General features: G+C 40.4%; 3 protein-coding genes across 3 annotated transcripts; 1 reads left to right on the top strand and 2 right to left on the bottom strand.

The window, feature by feature from the left end:
- Positions 1–43: 43 nt before the first annotated feature.
- Positions 44–5,211, bottom strand: LOC127754882 (endonuclease III homolog 1, chloroplastic-like). The gene is made up of 11 exons (XM_052280480.1): positions 4,951–5,211; positions 3,659–3,786; positions 3,234–3,291; positions 3,092–3,133; positions 2,393–2,511; positions 1,918–1,984; positions 1,463–1,554; positions 1,005–1,142; positions 822–926; positions 633–716; positions 44–468 (listed from the first exon to the last, which is right to left on the bottom strand). The coding sequence occupies exons 1-11, from the start codon at positions 5,066–5,068 to the stop codon at positions 334–336; spliced, it is 1,086 nt and encodes a 361-aa protein (XP_052136440.1). The 5' UTR covers positions 5,069–5,211; the 3' UTR covers positions 44–333.
- Positions 5,212–11,299: 6,088 nt separating this feature from the next.
- On the top strand, positions 11,300–17,095 carry LOC127754758 (uncharacterized). Its single transcript, XM_052280327.1, has 12 exons — positions 11,300–11,486; positions 12,314–12,390; positions 12,492–12,567; positions 12,666–12,738; positions 12,826–12,877; positions 12,955–13,016; positions 13,225–13,288; positions 14,518–14,575; positions 14,651–14,737; positions 16,048–16,141; positions 16,480–16,609; positions 16,713–17,095. The coding sequence occupies exons 1-11, from the start codon at positions 11,398–11,400 to the stop codon at positions 16,570–16,572; spliced, it is 825 nt and encodes a 274-aa protein (XP_052136287.1). The 5' UTR covers positions 11,300–11,397; the 3' UTR covers positions 16,573–16,609; positions 16,713–17,095.
- Positions 17,038–18,310, bottom strand: LOC127754759 (tetrapyrrole-binding protein, chloroplastic). Its single transcript, XM_052280328.1, has one exon. It carries the CDS (start codon positions 18,042–18,044, stop codon positions 17,223–17,225), a length of 822 nt encoding a protein of 273 aa, XP_052136288.1. The 5' UTR covers positions 18,045–18,310; the 3' UTR covers positions 17,038–17,222.
- Between the last annotated feature and the right edge of the window lie 288 nt (positions 18,311–18,598).

Raw genomic sequence — 18,598 nt, 5'->3', positions numbered from 1 at the left:
AAGAACTGCAAATCTGCAATAAACAGAGGCAAATGCAGGGTAATTGATGAACGTCCTCCGTTTTGTTCTAGTTATACTGTTTACAAAAGCTTTTTCCTACCAAGTGCCAGTTGTTTGCCCATAATAAATAACTAGCAAGATCAATGTGTCCCTACCCATTGTCTCAATAGATCACGGCTATACAAAATGCTACATAATGGCTATACAAAATGATAGATGGTTGCAGGAAGGTCATCCAGGCAATAAATATGCCAACCAAAAGAAGAGCCTTCCAGCACTAGCAGGTCAGTAAATAATGCATGTACACAAGTACACAAGCCCTGCCAATAAGTTCTAAGATGACCTCATTTTCTTTTGCTTTGGATTTGGGCTTGATGATTCCTTGAAAGCTGAAGGGCAGATGTTGTTTATGCCGCACATGTCACATTTGGGCCTAAGTGGAGTACAGATTGTCTGCCCAAATCCAACCTGCATGATTTTAAAAACAATAATTTCAATTTACACAAGTCTTACATTTCTGCAGTTTAGGTAGTATTCAGATATGTAGTGTTAAAGCAAATGCCACCATCTTATGTAGTTATTTACATGGTAGAAATTGAGCATTAGTGGTGGAAAAAAGAACCGATTCATACCAGTAATGGGTTGATAGGTTCCCACTCATCCTTTGGTAGCCACTTCTCAAGAGACATTCTCGTTTGCTCTGGTGTTGTAGTTCTCTGAGCAAAGTAAACAGAAGTGGCAATTTGTCAGTGACAAAATGGATGTTCCCTACGTATAATTTGTTTTCTTCAAAGGCACAAAAGACATAACTCACAAATTACCTGTTTTGTTCCCTCTCGGAAAACCCACCCAAGACGGTTAGATATGCGATGTACATGAGTGTCAACGCAAATTCCCTGAGTATTCTTCCATGCAATGCTCATCACCTGCTTAGTTTATGTTATTAAAAAGGGATTGTGAAGCTAAATAAGCTTATATTTCGACTATATAATGAGTATTACTACCAGATGAGCCATTTTAGGACCAACTCCTTTCAGAGCAAGAAGCTCATTCAGAGAATCTGGAATATCCCCTCCAAAACGTTCAAGGCAAATTTTAGAAGCTTCTTTTATGAATTTGGCCTTCCTCTGATAGAATCCAACCTGATTAAACAATAACCAGTATGATGTCAAAGGCTGAGCTGAGTAATTTCCAGCAAGAAACATATAACAGTATAATTAACAAAGCAGGTACAGCTCTAGCTAGCTTCTTGTCTTCTGAGGTCCAAATCAAGGTTATGCTTCAATTAAATTGCATGCATTCAAAGTTTGGTTTGTTACCATTTGCTAGAGCCCATACTGTAATATGCAGATCATGTATATTCTTTTGTACATTTGTAGGATCAATCCTTATATTGGGTAGTTCAGATGCAGTAATTTATTGTAGTTGGGAAAGTTCCCACCAAACAGTCCTTGCAACTTACAGGTTTGATAAGATTCGCTAGTGTGGCCTCATCTGTTCGGACAATAGCATCCGGATCAAGTAAACCTTTCTCAGATAGACGTTCAACAGCAGCTGATAACAATTGATCCAAAATACAATAATCATTTATATGAAAGAATATAGTACAGATGCAGCAAACAGACATAGTTGTGGTACATAAAGTGATGTTTATGACAAGGTTAGTTCAATGGGGAAACAAATGGAAGGGTATAGACACAGGATGGTCACATAGCATGAAGTTCTGAACTACCAATCAATTATTAAGAACATATTATCATCTGAACCATTGCACAGCAGAGTATGCATAACACTCCAATCAGAATAGATCACATGCTCTTTTTCATTTTTCACATTTTAGCTATAGGAAAACTATAACAAGGCTAGCAAAAAATAGTGTATAACCAATTCCAAATAAGAAATCTTCATGAGACATACCATGTGTAACTTCATCTTTTGTTTGGCTTGACATCATGGTTGATATCAAAACTGCGAATCTCCTTTCCTGGGAAAGAAATGTAGTATATGATTACACGGATGAAGAAGAGTTACACAATAGTAGTTGGCTGAAAACCTTTTAACAATAAAAAAATGGAGTTAAATGGATGGGGGAGTAATAATATATTAATATGCAGATGATTTCTGTGGCAGGAAACACTCATAGTAGTGAAGTGTGAAAAGTGACAAGTGTACCGCTTGCACTAAAATTTTGATATGGCAACATAGCACAATAAAATAGGGGAATCGCATATGCACTATGCCTGTGCAAGACCTACAATGAGCATTTGGAGAACTTGGGTCTGATCACAATAAATAGGCTCTGCACTAGATACTACACTTATGATATATTATCAGGTTGAAAGATGATGCGAGGATTTGAAAAAAAGAAAGATGATGCAAACACAAAACCTACCTTGGGTGGAAGAAGAGAACCAGCTTTTTCACAGCCCTTTGTATCTACAGGGGCCTCGCCAGATAACCTCATGTTTTTAATACCCTTAAGGATTGCCTCCCAATTTTCTGGAGATCCAACTGCATAAATTTATGAAAAAAAATTCACACAATAGACAACAAATCATTGTCTTGACATATATTTTGTTTAAACAGTAGAGCAATCGATAATGCCATAATGGCCACATAATCACTAATATGTGTCACAAGGATACACTGAATCTGATGTTAAACATTCTGCTACCAACCTGGCAGCTTTTTGGCAGCTAGGGTTGTTATTTTGTTAATAGTAGGCGAACATGCAATGAAAATGTTGAACTTAACAACAGATTTAGATATTCCATGAATGGTGTGTGTGGGAAATTGAGGAATGAATAGCCATCATGTATGAACCAATATGTAGTACTATATTGCCTTCTGGTTAAGATGATACAAGTCATAATCTAGTGATCGTTTATTTTTGCAATCCAGAGCAGCATAAACATTTTAGCAATATATAAAATATATAACTGAAAACTTCAGTAAAGTATTGTCAATATTGTTTGTACAGATTTAACTTGATATCAGCTAGCAGAGAAAGAAACTAACACATAACAAGAAAATTGCGAAGATGTTAAACAAGAAATGCATAGCTTCTCTCATCAAGTAGTCTTCTGAGTACCTTTTATAGCAGATGAAACTCTCACCTTTTTCTCCAACCTAACTGAAGAAAGCAAAAGTAAGCTTTTTTGCAAGACATGGAACAAAGTGTTAAGAATATTATAATTTGGTAACTATATGGTATAACTGTTCTTAGTTCTTACCTAAAGATGGCGATGCCTTGCCATATCGAAAATCTTCAATGTCAGGAACGATATCAACCTGCATATGGGCAAAATTGTTCTGTTCAGTTCACCAACCAACAGGGTAGAAAAGGAGCAACTACTAAAGTGAGTGCTAAATGCACAACTGCAGTTGAAGAGAAAAGGTGTATTTGCATCATACTATCTTAGAGTGACTGGTCTTAAGGAGGCTAGAATTTAAATTGTGGGGACAAAAGAGCCGATAGAAATAATAGAAATGCAGGAAACTTCTTTAAAATAGAACTACCAAAGACATGGCCTGGTGTTTGGTCAGTAGGCACGTCTTCCTTTCTTCTTTTTGAAAAAAAAAAAAAAGACAGAAGCTCTGCCTTGTTTCATTGATAGAGAGAAAAACATCACCAATCCAAGAAGAGGTGCACACCAACCTCTTTCTTAATATTCTCCCCAGTTACTTCAAGCACCCGTTTCACATTTTTGCTTCTCATGGAAGCAACCGCTTCAGTTTTGGTCAAGTCAAAAGAAACACTGGATTCACGTTTCACTTCTTTAGCACCTGAAAAGGCATACTACCAAATAATCAATTACACATTTACACTAAACTTGCTTTAAAAATCCATATATATACTGATAAGCATGTATGTGACCTCAAATGACAGATAGATTAAGTTGGCAGTTAATGGGCGTATACTTTCCCAAAGTCAGTATGAAACTGTTAGGTAATTCGACTACATTGAAGTCATGGGAATTAAAGTTGAACTTTCAGGAAATAACATGCATCAAGCAAACTATGTTATGTGAGTAATGATCTGATAAATAATTGGACAGCTTGAGAAACGCATGAATATCATCAACCCAAAACAAAAGCAAAGGAACCCAACCCATTTGCTGCTCAAACAGACCAAAGCTGCCCAAGCATTTGAGCAAAGAACCATCAGTGGTAAGTCTCCATAGGGTCAACACAGTTAACTCCAGCCTCCGCCTTCAACTTTATGCTTCTTATTGTGAGTTCCTCTGGAACCATTTGTGCTGTAGGGAAGCACAAATGGATCTAGGAAGGGCTGCTAAACCACACAAACAAGTGAAATGGGTGCATAACAGTTGGCCGACCTCCCAAAACTGCATCTAGCCTCTGAGCAGGTCTAGCTGCACCTAGCCAACGTGTTTGCTCGCTCCTTCGTTATCAAATCAGGAACTTTTCATTTCATTTTTTTCCCATCAAGAACAAGCAGAATAAGATACATATACCATACTAAAAGCTAGCTTCCGTTGGCAATTAAAGAAAAAAATCATGAGATGACTCTTCCTAAAATTCCCCTTCTAGGATGACTTTCCAGAAGCAAACGCACAATAACACCACAAAACTTACAACACTTAATCTCTAAATAACGCAGCTTATAAACAGAAACTAAACAAAATGGGCAATCCACCCCTCCCAACAGTAGCAACCCTTCAATAAAGACTAGGATAGAAGCATCTTACCTGCCGCATTTCAAGAAATAACCTCACCAAGGTAGAGATACCTCAACTTTTTCACATTTTTATCCAGAAAAGGAATACCTAAATACCCAAATATATTCGGATACTAACCTGACCTATCAATCTAGAATACCCCTAATGGCAACAATGAATGGAAACAGGCTACAAGAGCGCCCTCCTCCCCGCCCTTCCCAAGAAAAGGTACAACTAGAGGAGAAGGAGGAAGAAACGCGCGTTTCACCTGGGTTGAGCTCCGCACGGGAGGCACGAAGCACCCTGGAGGAGGAGCGCGTGGTGGCCATGGCGATGGAGGAGGAGGTGGAGGAGAGAGCGGCGCGGGCGAGGAGAGCGAGGGGCATCCGCTTTCGCGCCCGCGCCCGCTAGGGTTTTAGCCGGAGCCGTGGGTGGGCGGACTCGCGAACGCTCTCATTGTTCTTTCTCCCTCTTCCTCTTCTACTCTTTTTTTTTTCTTCCGACTTTTTTTTTTTGAGTTTGTGGCGTTCGATCTGGAATCGTGGCCCTTGGCTTGTGGTGTTGCGGTTTGCAGCGTGGGACACTGTTCTATCGCTAGTTCGGAACATTCTGCGCCCTCCTTTTCTAAATATTTGACACCGTTGACTTTTTTAAACATGTTTGACTGTTCGTCTTATTTAAAAATTTTTATAAAATATGTAAAACTATATCTCTACATAAAAGTATATTTAACAATGAATCAAATGGTAGGAAAAGAATTAATAATTGCTTAAAATTTTTGGAATAAGACGAACGATCAAACATATTTAAAAAAGTCAACGGGTCAAAAATTTAGAGATAGAGGGAGTACCTTTTTCTTCATGTAAAGTACGTTCGAACGAATTTAAAGATATAGCACAACATTGAATTCAACGGGGTTTAGCTATCTGTAATCGAACGAAAGACATTGAGTAATTATTATATTCGAATTGCAACTGATTTTTTCATGCTAAGGTGCCATCCTAATTTTTGTTTCCTTTTCTTCTTTGAAAAGGCTATGTTAATTATCGGGGATCGTGTAAGCAGTTAAAATACTATAAGCTATTTTGACGATGATGAGAATAGGTAAAAAAAATAAAGGAAAATTGCATGTTTGAAGATATTTTGAAGGATGAGTTGTATTTTGTGTCGAGGGATATTTCATTTTTCTTCCTTCTCTAAACTAGGTGGGTGTCCGTGCGTTGCAACGGAAACATAGCCATCATTTCAGACCTACAATCTATGGCATATAGAAATATGCACAAATCAACGAGTGGAATCGTTTCCTTGATAAGAAAACAAATTGTGACGACACTATATATTAAGCAGTAAAATTGGTAGATCTATAAATTCAACAAACATGAAGACGGACATGTGCACCCACATCAACTCTGGTGCATTAATAATGTAAAATTGTGGATCAGCAATATACAGTTCCATGACAAAAATGAACAATTATAGTCTAATGGTCTCTCTGCCACACAAATAATGTGTCTACACAGTCCTACAGACAGATCTAAGAGTTAAAGATTAGCCACAATAACGACTTGACGATAAGCCATGGTATGAGAATGTTCATAGCAGACACCAACTCATGGTTGATGGCGCTTTGGATCGGTATCGCTGGTGAGGGTGGGATCTGACAAATCATGGGATCGTTGCAATGATCCAGAGTCAGCGATGGGGGTTCGGCAACTCTGGATCATATAGGAAACACCATATCTGATTTAAAAAGAAAGAGACATGATCAGCCACCAACCGTGAGCAAAAACAGCACCAACTGATTACTACATGTTGCTTACATGACAAACAATGAAAAGTCTCTCATAAATATCAGGACCGAACTCACAGAAACAAAAAGGAAAACTACGGTACGGTAGTACTCATCAGGTCATCCATTCCTCATCCAGGGCCAGGCACCACCCTATGGTCTGCAAAAACGAGTAAAAAAGTCAAAAAATCTATAGCACAAAACTGAATACGACTCAAGACAATAATAGGTATCCGTTCCTCAACCAGGACCGCTACTACGTACTTTATCTTCTCTCTCTACCTCTGCATGTAGAAAGAAAAGGTTGAATGGTTCAAAAATACATACGAGTTATATAAGTAGCTTAACAAACAAAATTCTAATATTCGATAAAGTACATAGTAAATAACTATCACCATCATGGCACAGAGTAGGTCCTGAGTACAATCAGGCACAAAACATTTGGACTATCACAATAGGCCTGCATTAAGCATTTGAATAAACATGCTTTACACAAACATTAGGGTCCTGTATTGACGTGAAGGGTATATTGCCACCAACCTTTGCTGTGACCACGGATTGCTTTTACATCATATTTCTCCTGATTAAGATGTGAGACAACATAATGCAAGTTATCAGCCTCCTTTCTATATAATTCCTCTTCACTTTCTCTGAAAAGCATACATTCTTGCCCACAGAAAGAAAATGTATGTCTGAAAGACAAGTACCATCTGAAATTCAACAATATACAGGAACCTCAGCTCATTCAGCTCTAACTTCTCACCAAAACTTTAGAGAAGGATCATTGGTTGTGCTGAAAAATCATTGGTTGCATCGAAAGAGCTTATTTTCCTGCAAACAGTAGGACAATAGCATAATTAAACATTTTTATTCTTTTTTATAGCTCACTAATAGATGGGTTAGTATTGTACAGGGAGATTATCTTCTTGGTGAAACAATATCATATTGTGTATGCTTGACACATGAGAGTCATTAAAATGAGAGGCACCTTAGCACTTAGCAGCTAGATATTTATTTCTCCATATATTTCTACAATTATATATTTTTTTTGGATTAGGAAGAAGTTACCAGATGGGGAAAAGGTTTTTTTTTTTCGAGAGTCACCTGTAAACTTCTACTGGAATGCAAACAAATAAAACCATTTCACCAAATAACTTGAGTGCACAAAACAAGATTACTAAAATATAAGGACAAGTAATATTAGAGTACCTGATGATCTAACAGGAGTGCACCTCGACCACACATTTCATCAAACAGTTGGCGCGCTGCCGGCGTGAACACCAGGGAACCTCCGTGCTAGCCTGCTAGGGCACCTGGAAGACCTCCTAGTGAAAGGGCATTGTCCATAGCACGTGGTAGCCGCCGCCACATTCAGCCATCAGCATCTTCGACAATGGTGATGGTGACTCGCAGGCGCATGCCTTCGTCTATATCCTATTGCAGCTCGACCCAACCTCAGGAGACATATCCACACTGGAGATGAAGAAAAGAAACTCACAAGATCAGAAGAAAGGATGAAAAGAAAGGAGGATGGGGACAATGTTGGATTGTACCGCGTGAGCGGGGAAAACGTGGTCAGCGGCGACGTCTGATGTTGTTGCCCCAATTGGAGATGCGGCGCAGACGCAGGCCGGTTGTTGAGGCGTCGATGCAGGGTCGGCGGGGGGTCTTTGGGGAGGGACGTGGCGGTGGCGGCCGCTTCCTGTCATCGGGGAGGATCCAGCGATGGCAAAGCGGGAGATCGGGAGCGGGTGACGAGGACGGCGGGGATCGAGATCAGTGTACGGGCGGCGTGGAGGCGACGATTCGGCGGTAACGGGAAGGACCACGCGGGAAAGGGAAAAGGCCGTGGTGTCTCCGGAATCCGTCGCGCGGAGGCCTCCTGGGTCCCGCGGCAACGACGACGGCAATGGCGGCGCCTCGGCGGTGATGGGAAGGACGGCGCGGGTCTAGGGTTATGTCAGCGGCGGCGGGTGATGGATTGGGGGGCGTCGATGGTGTGGAGGCGTGCGTTTTTTTCGTTGCGGAGGAGGAGCGTGCCCCCTTTCTTTTTTTCGTCCCGCATCCGTTTTTTCGTCCCACTAAACGTGTCGATTTACATTTCTACGTTGGATAGCATGTCTGCTTTGGCTTCACCATCAACAATACGGATTTTTTAAGTAGTAGAGATTATTTCTAGTTGTATTCCCCACGTTATAAATAGAACATGACAAAATGTCAGCTTCATTTTAAAAAAGAGATGAGCAAAGTTGAAGAAATTTGAGTCAAACTAATAGTCTCTAGTCAAATGCATAATTATCTAGAAATTAAATGTGAGGTGGTTGTGATTAGTTCATACGAGAAAGTACATGGAGAAGTTACTATGTTATATGATTTTTTTAAAAAATATTAAACACTATAAGCTTACTTTTAGGAATAGGCGACTTGCATGAAAAGTATTCTATGTGTATTATAAAACTTGATATTAATACATATACATTTTTGGATTTATTATACATTGTTTTTTCCTCTCACACCAGGTTTAAACAATTCTTTAGTTTTACATTGCTGCCCTAAGCCAAAATCTAGTGTTGCATAGTTCGCCCCAACCCAATGTCACTCTACTATACCCCAAAGATCACATAGTATGAATAGTTCATTTTATAGATGTATATTGCCATAGTACAAAGTAAAATGTACTGTGATATTTCCAGTTTCAAGATAGGTGCAATTTAATTCCTTAGTTTTTAAACTGTCCTAATGTATCATTAATTTTGTTAGGCACTCCAGATATAAATCTAGCATACATCACACAAGTTGTTTGCACTAAATAGGACAATCATGTTTACATGACACGTGACGTAAACTTAATGTAGTTCTTATTTTTTCCCCATATGCTGATGCCTAATTATGCATAGGGCTATAATAGATCTGGCAAATATTAGTAAGCTTATATCATCTAATGCATAATTCCATATAAAACACAAATAGAGTGAATATAAAAAAAATACCAAAAGAACATTCACAAGTCGCATGACCTAATGATAGCAAATAGCCTCATGGCACGTGGTACAAGCAACATTTGTATTTATAAAAAGAACATGCAACTGTGTCGCATGGTTGATAGGTATCAAATGCAACTCATAAGTTATGACATTGTTAATGTATTCTTATTAAAATATATCACACCTTAATCCATAATAATAATTTCTCATTCATTATACTGCAAATAACTAACCGCAAAATTTGGAGGCTTTAACACGGGATGAAAGTAGATCTTTATTGAAATTTCAAAGGTTATTTGACAATTCAAATTTAAAAAGTACTCCGCGCTCGCCGTTTCAGTTCGCTTGTGGAGTTAAGCCGCCACCGCACGTGTGTCTCGGGAGTACTCCACGCCATTGCTCCGCGCGCGTAGCAACAAATCATCGAGTAGATCAATTGCTCCTTCCTAATCTACCGCGCGGGGCAACATATTAGATCAGTCGCTCCTTCCTACATACTCTTCTCTGCCTCGCTCCATCCTAATCACCGCGGCAATACGTATCCAACGCCATGACCTGCAAGGAAGTGAACTCTCTAAGCGAGCACCATGGCGCTGAGGTGATTCTGTATGATTCCGACGAGGTTCATGTCATGGAGGACTCCTTTGCCGGTGACACGGAATTTCTTGATACCCAAGTCGCCGTGGACGTCCAAATGGTGGCCATGACCGAGCTTGAGATCCAGGGTTGATGGAGAGCAAGCTTCAGGATGTTGCTGTTGATGTGGTCGAAAACGAGGTCGATGCCCTTGTGGCTGTATGCAAGGAAGATGTGGCCGTGGCTGAGAGGGAGCTCCATGGTGCTGCAGTTATTGTCGCCGTGGACGTCCATGCGGTGGCTGTGACAGAGCTCGAGCTCCATGGTGTGATTGAGAGTAAGCTTCATGATACTGCTGTTGCTATGATCAAGAGTGATGTTGACATCGTCCTGAGCGTACACGATAAAGCGATGGCGATGACTGTGGCTGTGGCCGAGATGGAGCTCGATGGTGTGCCCTAATTGTTGTCCCCGAGAGCGAGCTCGATGCCGTCATGGCTACATGCGAGGTAGTCATGGACGTGTACGTCGCGCATGACCTTATGCATCTCCATGGCATCAAGGTGAGCACCTTCGATTCGGACAAGCAGGCTCATCACGTCTCAACTTTGATGCTTTCTATCATGGTTCCTTACTTGTATAGAGAGCACAATCAGGACATGAACGATACAGCGATAGACCTACTTTGGATCAGCCATGGCTATGATCATGGGTTTAGATTACCCGAGATTCCTGACGAAGCTTTTGACAATGAGAAGTTTAAAGATGTCAAGCTATCTATGTTGAAAATCGCTTACCCTTTCCTCTATGAAAACAATAAGGCATATTGATAGTGTTTTTGTTTGCTACTTTTATTATTAACGCATGTTATCTAGTTTGTGTTGATTTTTTTTTGAGCTGAAGCGTTTTGCGAGCGGTGGCTACGGTTACGAAGCTGAAGGGTTGCCGTGCGCGCCGCCAAATACGCAAAGCTAAAGCGTGGGCCGAGGCACACATGGACCGTTGGTTGATAAACACCTGGGCGTAGGATTATAAGCGCATTTGTTTTCTTGGTCTTAGTGTCAAGCACTCAAGCTAAAATATGACGATGGAAGTAAAAGCCAATCGAAATTTGATTAAAATTTGTCAAAACACGGCGAAAAGTTCAGCAAAACGGTGCGAACCATTTGGATCCAGATCCTGCACTCCATCGAAAAGCTGAACCCTTTAATATGCACTTTAAATCATGTATCAAAGGGGAATTTATTTATTTATTTTTTGCGCGTAGATGGCCCAAATGTTCTTTTTTCTTTGCATCTAAACCCTTCCAGGTTTCCTTGGCGTCCTGCGTCCTCCTCTGCACCCGATCTCCTCGACCAAGACGGAGATGGCGACCACCACCTTCCCCCTACTCCTCCCTCGGATCGTATGCGCCGCCTTCTTCGCCTGCCTCCCCGGCCTCGTCGCTGGCATCCGGTGAGCGAGATCCAGTTCAAGTTTAATCCCCTCACCCCCACGTTCAGCCTTCCCGTCATAGAAAATGTGGCGTAATTTGAAAATTTTTTCCCCTGTTTGCTGTTTAGTCTTGTAAAGTTAGGTGCGTTTTCCGATTTTTGTGCGTCCGGCTTAGTTTCGCACGGATGATTCCTTGTGATATTTACTCGGTTTGGCGATGATCCCTGTTCAAATCTTGGCATGTATATTGTTTTTTATTTCTGTAATTGTGAGTTTTGGAGTTAGCTTTCTGTATTCAACGCACACATCAACCTAGATTGGGAGTGATAGAGTGGGAAATGGTGGATGAAGCTGGCAAGGATGGAGGGAAATTTGGGGAAATATGCTTGGGTTAAAGAGGAATGGTGGCTCTGTTGGGTCGTGTATGTACTAGTGCCTTGCTAACATCCATGGTTTCCTGATGAATGTTAGTAATGCCCAGACCTTACCAGTGCACAAAATGCAATTTTGTGCCTACATTTTCTTGCTGACTACTGCATGACCTCTACAAAGTGCAGAATAGAAATATAGAAGTGCAGGTGTTCAGTTAAATACTGTGGTACGAAACTACCAGTTGATGGGTTGTCTTATCTAATTGTGCTTTCAACTGTTAGGAGCAGCCTGGGATAGAGTTCATTTTATATGGTATCATGTGGCCTTTGAACCCATGACCCATGTGTGTCAAGCTTATTAGCGTGCCCAAACTGTTGCGCCATTCATGTTTTCTTTCCATCCCGAATATAGGCTGGATGTTGGAGTATTAATTTCAGTATATCTAATGATGCATCTTGATTTTAAATATTGTGCAGGAAGGACATTGGTCTTGCAGCACCCATCATGTGCAGGAGCACTGTGCAAGGGCGGCACCTGATATCAGATGATAATGGTAGGAAACCCTGCCCATCTCGTTTTGCTCACATATACTGCCTGGCAAGCAGTGTATTTGCCTTCTAGACTTCCCCCGCTGATAAATACTTCCTTTTTAAGGTTATGTATGTTCTTCCCTATCTATTGATCCATGGTCTCGGTGTTGCCCAACAACAGGGTCACGCTTTTCCTGTCAGTGAGTTTCTTATCTTTTGTTGCTCACTTCAATTTCAGCTCCGCACCGCAATAAATGGGTAGAGTTATAAATTTAACAATCTTCATGGCACCAACCAGGGGTTGCAAACTCGATTTACAGTGCTGTGATTCTTATGAATATTGTGTTTCTTGCTGCTTAAATCCTTCAAGAGTAAGTTTGAATTTTCTCTATTAGTCTATTACGAATAGTCCTGGGTTTGGCAAGTTGTTTCCTAAATTTTGCACTCATGTTGGACAGACCAAGGAAACAGATGTGCTGAAGTTGAAGGTCGCTAGACCAGTTACTTCTGGTAAGATCTCGTCAATATCGATTGGTGGATGTAGCATAATAGAATGTGCTGGGAGTTCACAATTTATTTATCTCCAGGAACTTACAGAAATGTCTTTGATTTCTGCATGGGAAGATGCCACCATAGTTCTGCAAGTGTGGTACTGTTCTTTTTTTTTTTCTTTTTTGCAGCGTTCTAATTGTTCATAATATTCTATGAAATGGTTTTCCACTTTTACCTGCCATATGAAATAATGTTCAGGGTGCAGTTACATCCTGGTGGTGCTTGTCATGCTAGCAAAATCTATGTGCTAGAATGTTCTGATAAACAGCATTGTCTTCAATCAAAGTTATTGTTTAATCAACCAGGTACATGAAAATGCATATGCAAGTGACTTCCATCATTGCTTCTTGCTGCAGCAGAATTCTTCAGGTATGCACGTTTTGATTGGTTATATTACAATGCTAGCTATCTTGGTATATTACTGTTCCTGATAATCTCCGGTACCCTCTCAGTTTCTTTTTATAATGCATATATTTTTTTATTGCAAAATAGAAGACATTCATGTGAAGTTGTTGATTCTTTTCAGTCTTACTACTGTATTGATTAGAAACATATCACTGCTCATCCTCTCATATTTCCAAGGTGCTTTAGTTTAGGTAATATGGTCATTTTAAGTCCTTTATCTCTTGGTTTAATGGACTAATTATTTGAAATGAAGGGATTATATTATATATTAATCGGTCAAGTAGATGGGATTACAATTACCCTGTGAGATTCAAACATAACTGTCCAGTAGGGGTGGATATGAGCCTTGGCACTGTATTTTGTGGCTACACTACATTACACACTACATATATCATATATATTCATAAATCATAATCTTTTCCGGTATTTATATGTAAATTACCTTCTTTCAGCAACTAGTCCATTAAATGGATGCGACAGCTAGATCACTGGCCAACAAGTCCAAAAACAAAGTCAGGGCCTTAGGGGTTCCATTCCCCTTCAAGGCGAGAGAATGCGTGACCCTGTAACATGTTTGCGGGGAAAACTAAGTTACAACACTAAATGAGAACTGAGACAACAGTCTTTTAATTTCACCGAATGAAGGAACCAAGATAGCAGAACATGTCGCTTGCATGTTATGGCAGGCCAATAGTCTGGCAAAACACTTGCAGTCCATTGGGCCATGACAGGATGCAGGTCTGGGAAAATTCACCAGTGAATTAGACAGTAATCTAGTTCGATGCAGAAACATGCTCATTAGTTTAGATAACATTAGTAAGGTTTATTGAGATAAGATGAGTCCAGTTGAATATATGATCTTTTTAGGATCTCTATCTCTTGTTATATTAGAGACAAGGTAATTGGCTATTAGTTATGATGTAAGCAAGAAAGGTGAATTAATCTACCTCTCCGTGATCACCTCTCCCTATCCCCAATCTCAATCTAGTGCCTCATCCCTGGTCCTCTCAGTATGTTAACTACTTTCTATGAACTAAGGTTCATTGTATTCATGTTGTTTTAAGTTTCAAGCTTAATCTGAGCTGAGCTTGCCCAAGCAGCACAAAAGCTGCTACCATTTATTCACTACTAGTACAAATGCAATTTTCTTTAATTACGTAGGGGGGAAATGATTATAAAAAACTATTTTGCAGGATCAGCTGATTCTGGTTCTGGACCTAGGCTGGATGGCATTAACATCAGCATAGGAAGGTAAGGCCTTTTCCAATTTAAGAGAGTGAATGGAACACCCTCAGAATTGCTTTATGAAATCAATGTTGATTTCAGGAGAGGCGAATCCTGTAGTTCTGTGTGCAGAGCAAAAGGACAATCATGTGTTCCAAGCAGGCTTTCTGTTCTGAACAAATGTGAGATGTAAGTTTACTTGTCGCTTTTCTTTTGTTCATGATATATCTTCAAATTATGTGTCATACTAGAAAATTGTAGTTTTTTTTATTGCCCTTAAAATGGCTAATCCTGCCAGAATAACTGAAGTTTAATTGACTAGTCGAAGTAGCTAGCTCCATTTTGATTGTCTTGAGTTTTTGAAGTAAATAATATTTTAATAATGATTTTGCACGATTACATGTACACCCAGTTTTTTAGTCTGGTTGAATAATCTGCAACTTAATTTGTATTTGAATGTTTCTATGGTGAAAGTAACTTGAAACAGTTAGTATTAGACTACTTAAATTGGAACATTTAATCTGTCTAACTGAAAACCTTTGAATATCATTTTGTATTTACATGGCCTTTCAAGATTCAGTTGCCATCAAATGATCAATCTGCCATCACCAACACATTTTGCTTTTGTAGCCTGACTTTGAAAACATAATGTAACAAAGTTGTTCCCCACTTATTTATACTTCATACCTTGTCTATATTTTGTATTTTTTGAACTTTTGATTGTCTGAATGTAGTTAGTCTTTGTGGGTGACCAATTGTCTCCTAGCTGTTTTGCTCTATCCTAGAGCCACAGTGGTTACTTGCTATTCCCAGTTCTATTAGAATGTGGTGTTATCATTTTCCTTGTTGGAGTAATTTAGTTACAGACAGCCGTATAAATCTTCATATTGTGTTGTGATGCATATGTGATTAAACTAGCTAGGAAAATAACAAATGGAGCACAACATAACTATTGAAGACTGAAGAGACAAGAATCCTGCTTGTTGCAATATATGTAATGCTGTAATGGAACTAAGAAAGCTAAGAAAGTAGCGTATATGAATGTACAGCCTAATTCCTGCAGAATCTGAATATTTTGCACTGTAGTTGTTTATTCATAATGGATTTAACATCGTGTGCGACAGCTTGGCTGAAAAATGAAGTTGTGCTGAACTGCTGATCGGCAGTATTCTTCAGAAAAAAAAACCTTTTTTCTGAGATTTGGCTAGCATCAACTTGATATTTGATCACTCTGTTAACGACACTATTTATGAATGAGATATTTGGTTGTGTTTATCTTCATGCTGGCTTGCCAAATAGTATCATGCTACATATTTCCATATGGTTCTTGCTACAGGATTACATTCAACAGGTTGATAGCACATCCTCATGTTGATTATAAACAATTTCCCATGCACACACCAGCACAACACTTTTTCGTGTGGACACTTTATCTCTGGCATTATCAGATCATACTTGTTGTAGAAATATATTTGCTCATCTTTTATTTCTCAAACCAGTTTGCAGAAATATATGAGATGCAAAAGTGGTTGTTTCAGCAGTCTTGGACCAGATCAGCCTGCTCAAGTTGTAGATGAGGCTCCAAGCAATTTGGTATGAGCAATGAACTGATTTTTTGCTTGCTAGGTAGTAGTAGTGCTGTAATGGTTATCTGTTTATCGAACTAATTTAGATTCTTAATCATTACAGAATTCTACGTTTCTTAACTTTGCATCATTGGAAGTCCTTACGCATGTACTGTTTAGAAAATGGTCAATACTTATTTATTAATAGAGGAAACTTTAAATTTTAAGCATTAAATCTCACATGAGATAGGGTAATATCAATGTTCACTTGCATGCCAGTTACATACTGATGCTTTACATTGCTAATATAACGCATCATTTCCATGGTAAAAACATAGAACTAATTTTATTTTACTTCTATTTCAGAATCCAGGAGCATGCTTGTACATGCAGATGGATGAGCGGCTCACATGTGATGGTTCACATCAACATACCCGAAGGCTCTGTCCTTGTGCGTGAAATGTAAAAAAGTTGTTGCTGTCATAACTCATAAGAGGTATTTCCCCTGAAAAGGCTCTTCTGTTTTTTTTGAGACTCGTTTAATTCCTGAGATATCACCAAGGTCAGTCTAGCTCACATCAATCACAATCACTTGCCAGGAAACAAGTGGAGATGATCAGCTTAAAACTGATGGCTCTCCTTGATGAGCAAAGCAAACTTTGTCCCTGTTCTTTGTCCCAACAAGAAATCGCCATTTTGCAAACAGTGCAACGGTTGATGCAAAAGAAGGGAATATGGAAACCTGTGAATCATCCTATGGTATTTGCTAGGATGTTACACATCGAAAGGAAATGCATGCATTTCAAGTGCCATTGGCCCATTGCCCCACAATCTATATACATGCAAGAGTGCAGGATGCATTGCATCCATGCGTCCCTTAGAATATTCTATTTTTTTCTCTCTTCTTTACATGCATCATTCATGTGCAGAGCAAACATCTCAAACAATTATATTCATAATATATTGTGCAGTTTCCCACGCATGTTTACAGGACATAACAATCCAGATGGAACTACGGATACATGTTTCCTTTTTTTTTTCTAAATCAATTGCACCATGACCAGCATCTCTGCATCACAAACTCCCATGCTTTTCAGTTACCCCCCATCTCAAAAGGAGTAGTCAGGCTTGAAGAAATCTCTCATGAACTTTGGCCTCTCCTTCCCTTTGCTGCCATCCTTACTCTGACCAGTGTTATCAGGTGTGTCATTCTCCTCTGCTGCTAATTCATCTTCTTGCTCCTCTTCAAAGGCAGGATGTGTGAGGATATTGCCCAGGAGCTGTGTCCCTCTGAGGGCATTGGTGAGAGGGAGATGCCCCTCTGGCGTGTCATCATTCAGCTCCCAGATGAACTCATCCGGGAAGGCCCTGTAGTTGAACTGCTCCACCTCGGTGTCAAGCTTCTTCATCCACCCAACCCTGATGAAGAAGCGGGTGAAGTCGCGCCGCGACTTCTCCCACAGCCGCCGCTGCACGCTGTACCCGAACCGGCCGCCGCTGTGCTCCTGCCAGAGCGCGTCGATGGCCCGGAGGTCATCGGCGGAGATGAATTGCACCTCCGAGAAGAAGACGTACCCTCGGCGCCGAGCTGGCTCGCCCGCGAGCTCGATGAGGAGCGCGCGGGTGGTCTCGTCGGCCTGCCGGTAATCCCTCTTGGCGAGCTGGGCGCCCAGGAGCTCCAGCGAAGGCGGTGGCGGAGACGAGGCTGTGACCGGAGCAGGGGTTACCGGTGAGTTGGGGGTTGATGCTGTGGTGGTCACTGATGATGATGATGATGAGGTGGTGTTGGAGAAGAGCTTGAATGAAATGCTGCTGTTGCTGTTTGTTGTGAGCTTGAGAATTACAGAAGGGGAGGAGCCCTCATGGATACCATTGCTGAGGAAAGAATGGTGGTGGTGAAGAAGAAAGGATTGGAGGGAAGCATTTGCCATGGATGGCAGGAAGAGAGCTAGGAGGCAGCTCTTGCTGCAACTGGAAATGGAAATGAGGGGAGGAAAAGGGAAGGAGGGAAATGATGATGATGATAAAGGAGTGGATGGGATTCAGTTCAGTGAGAGGATTGTGTGTACCTGTACTTGGGTGTGGTGTGGAGACCTGACACTGATGAGAGTGTGTTTTGCTGTTGCCTCTGTGCTGTCAAGGGGATTGTGAAAAAAGAAAAAAAATGCTGGTTGTGGTTTTGTAGAGGGGAGTGCATGTAGGAGAGAGAATACAAAGGAGTGCTGTGATTGGTGGGCTGTGGGTGAGGTGAGGATACTGGCTATCACAAGTAAGATAGAGACATTCACACATCACAAGGGGGGGATGGCAGGGCAGGGTGAGGTGGGTACTGGCTAGGCCTTGTCCATATATTTTTTTTTTCTGTGCTACTATTATATAGTTTTATACTTTGTTTTCTTGTGCTTGGTTTGATGAAAATGCTTGAAACTAGAGCCTTGCTGGCCTCATGTTTGTTTATTGTTTTTGAAGGCTATGAGTTTAGTTC

This window comes from Oryza glaberrima, chromosome 11 (assembly GCF_000147395.1).
Source record: "Oryza glaberrima chromosome 11, OglaRS2, whole genome shotgun sequence".
NCBI lineage: Eukaryota > Viridiplantae > Streptophyta > Magnoliopsida > Poales > Poaceae > Oryza > Oryza glaberrima.
The sequence above is the reverse complement of the archived record's forward strand: the minus strand, read 5'-3'. Positions and strand labels throughout refer to the sequence as shown.